Source organism: Epinephelus moara, chromosome 7, assembly GCF_006386435.1.
Source record: "Epinephelus moara isolate mb chromosome 7, YSFRI_EMoa_1.0, whole genome shotgun sequence".
Taxonomy (NCBI): Eukaryota; Metazoa; Chordata; class Actinopteri; order Perciformes; family Serranidae; genus Epinephelus; species Epinephelus moara.
The window spans coordinates 27025290-27037291 of record NC_065512.1 but is presented as its reverse complement, the minus strand read 5'-3'; the positions used below and the strand labels follow the sequence as shown (position 1 = coordinate 27037291).

The 12002-nt window shown below is 40.4% G+C and overlaps 2 protein-coding genes across 3 annotated transcripts in view; both read left to right on the top strand.

Moving 5' to 3' along the window:
* Positions 1–2611, top strand: part of ranbp2 (RAN binding protein 2) — a 32509-nt gene extending 29898 nt beyond the window's left edge. For both annotated transcript variants that reach the window (XM_050049766.1, XM_050049765.1), the window contains exon 29: positions 1458–2611. In XM_050049766.1, the coding sequence (XP_049905723.1) occupies positions 1458–1763 (306 nt within the window). In that variant the 3' untranslated portion in view covers positions 1764–2611. The remainder of the gene's footprint in view (positions 1–1457) is intronic.
* A 959-nt stretch (positions 2612–3570) lies between these two features.
* On the top strand, positions 3571–10811 carry LOC126393597 (translationally-controlled tumor protein homolog). The gene is made up of 6 exons (XM_050049828.1): positions 3571–3728; positions 4376–4449; positions 7248–7432; positions 7575–7680; positions 7946–8062; positions 10343–10811. The coding sequence occupies exons 1-6, from the start codon at positions 3701–3703 to the stop codon at positions 10343–10345; spliced, it is 513 nt and encodes a 170-aa protein (XP_049905785.1). The 5' UTR covers positions 3571–3700; the 3' UTR covers positions 10346–10811.
* Positions 10812–12002: the final 1191 nt, after the last annotated feature.

Sequence of the window (12002 nt, the reverse complement as noted above, 5' to 3'; positions counted from 1 at the left end):
TCATATCCCGATAACGATACATATCATGATATAGCACATTTTAATCCAATGAATAAAAAGTTGTGGTCGAGCAAGCTAGAGAGTGAGTGAAGAGAGGGAGCGCTGGTAGCGAGAAAGCTGGTGAATTAGATCAATAAAACGTTATTTTCTGATTGTTTCAAAGCGGTTATGTTCTAAAGCACAAACACACCCACACCTTCACACACCTCCGCTCAACACTGAGGCTGTACTCCGCACCACCTGATTTGGTCTGAATATTGTCGCCGTCTCGCTGTGTCTCTGCGGGGCTGAGCCGTCAGTGTGTGCAGCGCAGCAGAGACAGACAGCAGAGTTATATAAACTTGTTATGTTACTGTAAGTGCCGTAAAAAGTTTTAATTTATCAATGAGATCCGTGCAGAAGATGGACAGACTCCAAATGACGAAAAATATTGCCGTAAAAAGTGTCATTTGCGTCACAACAATATAAACAATAGAGCAAAATATTAAACAATAGACATTTTTGTCTTGTCACACGATATATATATTGTCATATCGCACAGCCCTATCTCAGAGCCTTTCATCGCAAAGCCTCTCCTTCCCGGGCTGCTGCATTGCGTCCTCAGCTGCCTGTACCAAAGAGCACAGTGAAAGTGAAGAGTGCTCACTCCGCAGTAAAATCTGGGGACCAAAAAGAAAAGACTGCTCAACTTTTAGCAATCTCAGTCGACCGAGGGGTCTCCGATTGATAATTCAAATCTTCCTCACCTTTCACGGGGCAGCCCCATTAATATTCGATTAAGTTTGCAACCCAAACTTACAGGACTTTTTTTTCCCCATCACACTGGCAGAAATGGGCTTCCATACAAAAGCGTGTCCTAATCATAATTCAGTAATAAAATCTGCTGGGGTCGCCTCTACTACATGGTGCTTGTTAGCGAAGATAGCCAAATTGGTTATCACACTGGACAACAGAGGAAGCGGTGCCACTCTTCTCTGGTTGAGGGGAGGTTTAGTTGAGCACACAAGCTTTCAGCACTTTTTCAGAAAATTAACTTGAACAAATTCCTAACACGAAGGTTTGTTCAAATTAAATGAAACGTAATCACCATATCCTTCCCAAACATCTATTTTAGACTTAATATTGTTCCATTCATGCATCTCCACTGCTGCACTTGAGTGACAAGCTAATGTTCCTGGAAGGCAGTTACATTTTACGATCAAACAGCATTGCTTTGATACATATTTTTTCCATCTATGGTGTTGAATCCAAAGTGCCTCCTCACATCATTTCTCAGATGGTTTGGTTTCATGATGATTTGCTCAGTATGGCTCACTAGTTTCTTTCATGATGATTTGCTCAGTATGGCTCACTAGTTTCTTCATTTTGTATTTATATATCTCAAATAGGGAAGAATGTATTTTTTAGTAGCACATCTCCATGTAGCATTACTAACAGGTTCCCCATTGGTCTTTTAGGGTGGTGATATCACCAACAGTGATGGCACAGGAGGGAAATCCATCTTCGGCGGCAAGTTTGAGGACGAGAACTTTGATGTTCGGCACACAGGCCCGGGCATATTGTCGATGGCCAATCATGGGCGCGACACCAACAACTCACAATTCTTTATCACCCTGAAGAAAGCCGAACACCTGGACTTCAAACACGTGGCTTTCGGCTGGGTTCGGGATGGCATGGATGTTGTGCAACAGATGGGTGCGCTTGGCACAAAGGCAGGTACGCCCACGAAGAAGCTGGTCATTACGGACTGTGGACAGCTGTAGCTTTTTAAAAGTCAGATCAAGATTCGCAGCTTGGTTCAGGCTATTATGTTAATGGTCAAAAAAGACTGGATAATGATGTGTTCCCTGTGCAGTGCATACCCTCCTGCTAAAACTGAATCCATAGTCATTAGGCATATGAGAATTAAACACTGATCACAGGGCTACTGGTCAACACACTTCATAGAAACTTGGCTCCAGTAGCGTGGAATTAGAAATTATTTTGCTATCCTATAACATAATCACAGATGGGAAACTGTTGTATCTGGGAGGAGCAAATATAGTAAACTTTTGCTCTGTTGCACTCGCATCTTTATTATCGTCTGTCAATAAATTCTGATCATTTGTTTATTTTGTGTGTATAATTGTACATGGACAACTTTTTTAATGTCTTTTTGTTCTATTGTCTTGCATGTGCTCAATTTGAATGTGCTGGTTCTTCTTTATAAGCTCCACTCGGGTATTTTTTCCCTTTTTGACTAAGTCTTAACTATAATTTAAAGGTGAGGTTGTTTTTTTGAAAGCACCTATTGGTTTGTAACTGTTTCCCTGGCCTTTCCAAACGCTGCCTCTGTGTATCTCCTCCTGTAGGGCTTCCCCAGTGATTTTTCTTTTGTGTAAGTGGATTTCATAATGTGCAGATAATTGGACTTCACACTTGCCCACACAAACTTGAGTCATCTCACTATGGTACCCCGTGGACAGAGGGTGGCGAGATGATGACACTGCATCTGGTTTGGATTTTACAAAGGTGTTTTGTTATAGTTTGAGATAATCACAAGGTTGAAATGGTGCTTGTTGTACCAAAATAATATGCTAATAAAGGAGAAATAAAGTTGCTTTACAAGGAATGGATCGCAGAGTGTGAGATTTTCTTTTAATGTCTTATGTTTGTCCTCGCCTAGTACATCAGACTGTTAAAATACATCAACACAGGTTGCATCCTGTAGCCCACACATCTTCCCAGTACTACACTCTCCTCTTCAACTACCACTACACCACTGCCTGTCCTGTCCTAACAGATACGTCATAGACCTGTAAAATACAGATACTTTTTTTTTTTATAATAAACTTTATTTATAAAACAGGTAAAAAAGTACATAGTAAGAAATAATATTAAGTACAATGAAAAAAAGGACTTTTTCATTAACGTTACAGAACACTGCTAGGGGGTACACAGTACAAAGAGCTACAAAAATATATTAGTGCAAGCAGTCACAGTTCTAATTGCTTTTAGCTTTTGAGAGCACTGGATTGAATGAATGTATTGTTTGATCTCTTTATCAAAAGCAACAAAGTAAGGTTTTCTATTTGTGAACTTACATCGATGAATATGAAATTTGGCCATTGTAATAATAAAATTAATCATGTATGTGTGTTTTTTTCTGTGCATTATCATTTTTTAAGAGACCAAACACTACATTCTTCCAAAGCAAAACAAAGTCAGCATCACTATTATCACAAACAAAATCACACAAGCTCTGCCAGAATCTTTTAACAACAGGGTAATACCAAAATAAATGAACAACAGTCTCGGGATATTCATCACAGAAACTACAACTCACATCAATTTCCTTTTTAAATCTTTTTTTGATAATAGTTTTTGGCTGGATAGAATTTGTGAATGAGTTTAAAAGAGATTTCCTTAACTTTATTTGTAAACAAGTATCGATTAGGTAAAAGCCAGGCCTTCTTCCATGTAATATCACCCACAAATGTAAAATACAGATACATACAGCAGGTACTGCAGTTTGGTAGGTGTAGCGCCTCTTCCGGCCACCATATCAAAATGGCAGCAAAGCTCAGAGGCGAACCCACGATGACGTCATCAGGATGTAAATGCAGTGCCTCGCGGCCTGAACGGTCTTTTTCCTCTTCAGTGTTGTCAGGGCGGTAGGCCTTCGCTCTGTCTCTGAAACATCCAACACCGAACCAGCAAAATGATCATCTACAGGTGCATCATCTCCAGTAAGTAACCAGGTTTTGTGTAGTCTCTCATGTGTATTGGCTGGCGTTACAGGCGCGACGTTTTTTTGGCTGTGTCATGTTATTTCAGACAGTTGGCCATGCTAGCTAGGTTAGCTAGCCAAAACGTGTTAGCCGAAAGCTAGCGCTAGCCAGCGAGTCGGCCCTGTGTTAGCCACCCAGTTGGCTAACCGGTGATGCTGAGGCCGGTTAGCTTCTAGCATTGGCTGGGGTTTAACTACCGGTAAGTTAGCTAAAAGTTGAAAAGTATGACTACCGTGTGCCTAATCTTAACGGGGAGCTCTTAACAGGACTGTACGATACGGGACGGTGGTTCTGGTTTAGGATATAAATGTAATGTTAGTCATGATAAAGTAACGGGGTGTACGTGGCCTTTCGGTCTCATGTAGCTGCAGATTTATTTAGGGGAAGATGTCTGGCAGATTTTTCTAGAATTAGCATAGCACCGCCAGCCAGTAACTAATCATTACTAAACTAAGTTATAGAGAAAGATGGAAACATTAGTCACTAAGGAAAGTAAGCTCGCTGTCCAGTGAATGTAACACTTGGTGTTTTAAGGCGCAACCAGAGGATAGTCAGACTATTGGCCTCGTCTCCATAAATAACTGTGGCCATGTTTCTTCCCGCAGATGATGAGATGTTCTCGGACATCTACAAAATCAAAGTGTCCGACAATGGCATCTTCTTCGAAGTCGAAGGAAGGGTGAGTCAGTGGGACACACGTAGATGGGATCTGTGTCTGTGTGGTTAGACTTGGGATATTTTCTTTCTACATGGTAGGCCTAATGGAGGCCACAGTGAAAACACCTGACACCAATTTACCCCGTTTAACAATCTTGATGAAGGTGACAATGCAGTTGGACATTTTATAGTGATAGTTAACAAAGATTTAAGACATATTTACAAAAGTGTTAAAGGGATAGTACACCCATAAATGAAGATTCACCCATTATCTACTCACCCATATGCCGAGGGAGGCTCAGACGAAGTTTTAGAGTCCTCACAACACTTAACGGAGATCCGAGGGAGAAGTGGGTAGCAGCACAACTGCACACCTAATGGTTGACAGCAACCCAGATTAAAACATCCAAGAACACAGAAACCATAAAATATCTCCATACTGCTCGTCCATAGTGATCCAAGTGTCCTGAAGCCCAGGCATAAAAAGTTGTTTGGAAAAACGTCATCTGAACTCTGTTTTTAGCTTCATTGTAGCCTGTAGCTCTGACTGCCTCCGTGTACACTGTGCTGACGTGTGTGCGCTTGCGCGAGACATGGGCACTGCCTTCATGTGTGTTCACGTGCTTTCGCTGGTCTCGCACGCACATGTGAGCACGGTCCACAGAGAGGACCGTGTTCTTGGATGTTTTAATCTGGGTCGCCGTCAGCCATTAGGTGTGCAGTTGTGCTGCTACCCACTTCTCCCTCGGATCTCCGTAAGTGTTGGGAGGACTCTAAAACTTCTCCAGAGCCTCCCTTGGCATATGGGTGAGTAGATGATGGCTGAATTTTCATTTTTGGGTGCACTGTCCCTTTTAAGATGGTAGCAAAGGTCACCCAATTGTTGTTAACACGGTGCCAAACCAAACTAATAAACATAAACAAAACCATATGAGGTAAGAAATAGGCAGTAACAGAATCTCAGCACTTTGTTTTTAGTTTTTAAGCTTAGTTTACACAATACAGGAAACGGTATTCTCCCAACTTCCTGTTCAGTAACTCTGGTAATACAGCTAAAAAGAGCACTAAATATATTTCTGTTATCTTCAGTTCAATCGTGCAGTTCAATTTACCTAAACAATGTGACTAAAATATCATTGATTCATATTTACCTGCATGGGAAATGAGAGAAGAAGAAAGTGATAACTGCTGGCAGTCAAAGTCTTAATGTGACCACTCCTCCATCATTAATATTCCTTTAGTCTATAAGGTTCAACCAATCAAAAAAGCCAAAACTTGTTTCATGAAAATTAATTTAAGTTGTAAACATTGTTTTTAGAGAATAAAGAGAGGTGTTGTATTGTCGATTTCCTCTGTGCCTAGTTGTTTAAACAATTTAACGTGGAGCATATGATTGGCCTTTGAATTCCCATGTTTTGCTAAAGATCAGCTTATCTATTTTACTGTTTTACTGGGCTTTCAAAGCAACATTGGATTGGATTCAGATCCAGACTTTTCAAAATTACCAAATCCAGATAATCACTTCTCTAAATGGTGCCACATATCACAATGTAGGCTACTGGTTTTGTAAAGAGCAGGTAGAATAGGCAGCACTGGGTCACTTAAGTGTTTTTAATTTGAGGACACAGAAAGAGCACTGGATATGTAGTTGTTAGAAACTACTGATGAAAGCCCTTGCATTTGTAGTATGAGATACTGTGTCTGATATAAATAAATCCACCAGCATGGCGTCGAGACTTTTTCTGCCAACAGACACACTGCAATTACTGCTTATTGCCAGGGAGGCCACCAAAGAGAACGAAACAGAGCCTGCTTATTGTAACTTTAAATTATTATTGATTAATATTGACAGCTGTGTGGGGGATTTTTATGGGGACAAAATACTATATATTTTATTTGACCTTACTGAAAGGCTTAATGGATAGCCACATGTAGTCTTTATCTACTTTATCTTTGTGATGTTAAACATAATACATATATACAAAATAAAAATAAGTTGGATAGCTTAAAAGTTTTATTACATTTTGTACCTAAAATCCACCCTGAAACCAACCTTCTGCTGGGATCAGGATAATGCTAGTATTTCTTTATTGGGGGGGATCAATTTTTTTTTTTAACACATAGTGATGTTTGATCCAGATCTAAAACAACTTCAAGTTCAAGATTTGATCTATTAGTCAAAATCCAATCAGATTACTTCTGAGCAACTGGACCCAAGAGCTGTAAAATGACCATAACACTGACGCTGTCTCCTGAGCCAGCTGCAAGTTGAGTTCAGCGATGGAAGCAAATAAAAGCCCAGGCTATTAATTTAAGTTTATGGTATACTACCAGCCACTCTGGTCACACATGTATCAAGTTAGGTACTCAATTGGCTATTTATATCGCTTTAATGGTACTGGTATCCTGGCCTATAGTCACCCAGTAATCAATGGATAAGATAATAAAATCATAAGTATAGCTTTTTATATTCACTGGAAACAAAGTCCAGAGAAGGTGATGCACCAAGCCTACTAGTAAGGCTGCATATGTCACTTGACTAGCTGTGCATTTAACTGGCAGCTCTATCCATTGTTACACAGATGTTTTTAAATAGTTAAGTCTGAAGCTCAGCTGAGGGAAGAATATCTATGAGTCATGTGATCAGTGTTCCTTTTGTGGCTGTGTATTGTCTTTACATGACATCACCACAGTCAGGATGACGTGCATACAGATTTAATGTCAACATTATCTCAAATGTAGTTCAACCATTAGCAAGTTTTTGCTTAATTTCATTTGTGATTTACCATAAACTCATGTTCCCCGGCTTGATGTCTCTAGACCACCACCAGGACAGAGGATTTTGATGAGAGACTAATTGGGGCCAACGCCTCTGCAGAGGAAGTAGCAGAGGGCACTGAATCATCCTCCGTTTCTGGCATAGACATCGTCCTCAACCACAATCTGCATGAGACGGGCTTCGACAAGAAGGGTTTCACCAGTTACATTAAAGACTACATGAAGGCGTGAGTATCAGTGCTGAGGTTCAATGCACCAACGACAAGGAGAGGAAGTTGGACTGGTGCATCCTCAACTGTAACTGTGGGGTGTGTGAGATCCAACACAGACTGATTCTTTACAATTTGTCATTTCTGTTTGCATGTCCAGCATTAAGGCGAGGCTGGAAGAGACTGATCCGGACAGAGTGAAGCCTTTCATGGCTGGCGCCCAAGAAGAAGTTAAGAAGGTCTTGGCAAACTTCAAAAACTACCAGGTATCCTGATTATTATGTGAAAAAGAGCTGTGCACAAACCCATATTGTAAACCACATCCATCATCATTTTAACTGCGCCCCATAGATTGTGGTCAGTCATCTTGAGACTAGCATCTCTTTGAAAACTGAACTTGAGTCATCTTGAGACTAGCATCTCTTTGAAAACTGAACTTGCGCTATTTCACCGATAATTTTCTCACATGCCATCTTTGTCTCCCTGCAGTTTTTCACAGGAGAATCCATGAACCCAGTTGTCTCCCTGCAGTTTTTCACAGGAGAATCCATGAACCCAGATGGCATGGTGGGACTGCTAGACTACCGCGAGGACGGCATCACGCCATTCATGCTTTTCTTCAAAGATGGTCTGGTGGAAGAGAAATGCGTAAGTACTCAGCTGAGTCTCCAAAAACCAGCAAGCGTCCTTAAGAAACTATTTTTAGCTGAACTGCAGAATGCGAGGCCAGTCACAAACACTCACTCACTCAACGTTTTTGAGTGAGTGATGAAGTTACACCCTTAGTCAAAGTGAGTGATGACATGACTGTCAATGTTTCGCAGTTAGCCATTGCTCTTTAGGAATGAATAGGTGCTGACAGAGCTGTGGGCACCAACAGTTCTGCATTATGTCTTAGGAGGGTCTTTTGCTTTATGACTGCCGTTTATAGTTCTCTATTTCGTCCTCATGGGGCATATACAGCCATTCTGTTTGATTGCCATTCATTCATTAGAGTAGTCACTAGTGGCTGTGCAGCCTCCATCGGTGGATGAAACTGCACATCACGGTGATGGAGACGTCCTGTTTATTTTTGTAAACTGAAAACTGTTTTCCCTTAGCGTACACAGTAGTTTAGTTTCTGCATTCGTGTTTGCCAGGGTCTGCTTTGGTCCCATGTGACAAATGTCGTCATCCACCCATGTCCACAAGGGTCCACACAGACCCTATGCAGATGTCCACTTGCAGCCCATTTTTTGTGAGCCTGTGGACAGTATGCAAAGAAAATACGACAATGCACCTTCTCCAGTCTCTTGTACCACACTCGCGTCCTGTCCAAAACAGTGCCAGACCCAGCAGCGTCTTCTTAGTTTCACTTGAGCCTGATGTCAGCAGTAGGAGGATGCTAAGCTCACCTCCCAGCCCTCTCATTCAGCGCTGGTGGCAGCAATGACGCCTCCAAAACACTGGCTGGCGGTGGCGGTTTTATGCCACTGTGTTAAGTTTGTGAAGGGCTGTAGAGTTTGATTCAAAACACATAAAACATGATTTAATAGCAACAATATCAAACACAAGTACAAAGTTCAGCTTCATGATAACTCACAAGGTTCACAGAGAAAACAGTTATCTTTTACTAGATGAGTTTTCCCCATATATACGACATGCTAACATCAGCATAAGCCTATGAAATTTCCTGTTGCACATGTTAACCTCGTGACAAGAGGACTTTTCCTTTTCTCAAATAAAGCAGGGATAAATTACACTGAAGACTTAAAATGCTGTTTTTTGGATTTATTGTCTTCACAATTTGTTTTATCTGTGAAATAAAAAGAGCCTGCGTCCATGCAAAGTGGGGTTACATCTTGGGGAGGTGCGTGTCAGGCATGATGTTGATTCAAAGCAGAAGTATAAATCCCACTGAAGTCATATTGTTGGCTGTGAAAAAGCCAAATTGAAACGTATTTAGTGCACAAAGATAGTTTAGCTTCACGTTTCACGGTGGGATCACAGTGTACTGTGAAGTGATTATCAACTTCTGTTGGATGACTTCTGTTTAAAGTGCTACTCCCAAGGACAGAATCTGTTACATGTACATGTATCTGAATCATGTATGTAAACACTTGGAGTATTAATTTTGAAATGCACAGGGATAGGCTTGTGCTGGTTTGAAAATTTTCCAACCGGTTTGATTTAAAGCCAAATATCTAACCGAACCAATATATCGAATTATATACCTCATTTTCGCATTTGAGCTATTTTTCCCAATTAAAGCCCATCATAGGTGTAATGCGCTTCCAATCCACTAGGTGGCAGTAATGCTGTATTAACTGCCAATACACACAAGGCTTCACAAGAAGCAGAAGGACACCAAGAAGTTACTAGGGCAACAAACCGAATGTGCGTTATTTATCAACACAAAACAACCATTCAACTTAACGTTTCTTCTTCAGAATTATGAATACTTAAAAATAAAATAAGACTTGTCTTGGGTCTTCTAGTGCAACTTGAAAGACCATTTTACAAAGAGCAAAAAATAACAAAATGTCATCTATCTGCGCTGCTGACTCCCTCGCACTTTTGCACAATTTGATCTTTCGCAGCAGCAGACAGCTGAGCGGAGCTGCGGAGTCCCTCTGCAGCCTCTGAGACAAACTAAACAAAACACTTGTAGGCTCCTCCACTTCATTTATAAACAAACATAAACCTTACTAAGTTGTCATAATGCATGTTACAATGCAAGATAAGTTGAATATAGTCCCTTGACATGTGAAAGGCTTTTTTTTTTTTTTCCTCCGGTTTATCTGGTTGACGTGAATTAAACCGGGTGGAGCTCGGACTGAACCGGTTAAACCGGAAATCGGCACAAGCCTACACAGCGAATTGAATACTCTAAATTGTGAAAAGCTGCTTGATAGCCTAAATAATAACATGTCCTCCTCTTTCTTGCAGTAACTACCTGGAACCACATCTGCTTTTCAATTGACTGCTGCTTTCCAAATGGCCCCATGAGCGAAGGAATGAAATGAAGGATCATCATTTTGAATTATGACTGAACAGAAACATTTCTTGTACAACTTTGTCATATTCACATTTAGGCCCATTGCACTATGGCCAAGGCTGGGTAAATCAAACGTGATTAGTCACTGAATATAGTTTTTAACTTTTTCTTTTTGGCTTTTGCGGTGTTTGATTTTTTTACCCAGGATTGGCCCGGTTTTTTGATGGCTGAAAGTATTGGCAGGACAGTGGGCGAAGCTTTGACTGAATACAAAATGGTTTTTCTTCTGCCTGCGTATTATTTTAATGATCTATACAGGTAAACTTCAACAGACCTCTTGTTTATGGTTGCATTAAATCTGACTCCATCTAAAGTGAAAATACTTCTGGTTCAATTTCAAAATAAAATCTAGTACCACCACTTTCTGCTATGTAGTGTTTTTGTGATATGTTGAGTAACCCTTTACATTTGGGATTTTCTAGGGCTACATTCAGACAGATGCATGATATGCTTTTATTTACTACTCACCTACAGAAATATCTTAAGTCGTATAAAGTTTTCATCTCTTCTCCTAGAAGTGAGTTCACTTACAGGTCCACTGTGTAGGATTTAGTGATATATATGGGCAGAAATTAATAGAGTATTATAAGTATGTTTTCTTTAGTGTATAATCACCTGAAAGAAATAATTGTAGTTGTTTTGTACCTTAGAATCAGCCATTTATATCTACAGAGAGAGCAGGCCCTTGTCTGCCACCATGTTTCTACAGTAGCCCAGAACAGACAAACCAAACACGGGGTCTAGCTAGCACCATCCACATTATCCTGTCAGCCAGAGCCCCTCTGCAGTGAGCAGCATTGGAAAATCACTGCTTTTTAATGTGAAACTGCCTTTTATACTGGTTTAAGTCACTGGGTCCATTAGTTTTAAAGGAGAGACCTTTGTGGATAATTCAGTTCCTGGTAAAATCCTGAACAATAAACACTGAAGGAATCCTAACCAGCAGTCAACGCTTGGCACACAGGAGAAATTGCAGCTGGTGGAAATTTGCAGTCCTCATCACTAGATGACACTTAATCCGACACAATCCTTTGTATCACTGTTAATGAAACAAATGTAATAAGCTTTTAAAAAAAAAAAAGTCACTTTCTACCCTAAAACCTCTGAATATGTTCTTATAAGCGTCACTTGTTTTTCACAACAAGGGTGACGACATTCAAATCACGTTCAATTCGTCATCCCACTAACGTCTAAAAGAAGCTTGTAAACTAAGTCATCTAAAGTGAAAATGTAGGTATTCGCAGGTACGTGGGGTAATTTAGGGACCGTTTGTTCTTACGGAGGGGTGCAAAAAGGGCCAGCACTGTAAGCACTGTGGAGGGTCTTATGTTTTTATTGTGGCTTAGGGGAGGGGCATACAAACATCTGTGGTTGTATTTTGTATCTATTTGACCACAGATTTTTAAAGAAAACATGCCTTCCAAACCCGAAGGCATGTTATCTTTAAAAATCACCAAAATCACACCATTTATCACAGCCAGAAACTATAACATTGAGTACTGTAGGATTTTCAAATTTCCAAGTCGTAAAACACACAATGTGCAACAAACA

Excerpts from the sequence above, each read along its gene's own strand:
- LOC126393597 (XM_050049828.1), top strand. The coding sequence starts at position 3,701 with ATGATCATCTACAGGTGCATCATCTCCA. Across the intron at positions 3,729-4,375 it reads CTACAGGTGCATCATCTCCA|ATGATGAGATGTTCTCGGAC; the intron begins GTAAGTAACCAG and ends TTCTTCCCGCAG. Across the intron at positions 7,681-7,945 it reads CAAACTTCAAAAACTACCAG|TTTTTCACAGGAGAATCCAT; the intron begins GTATCCTGATTA and ends GTCTCCCTGCAG.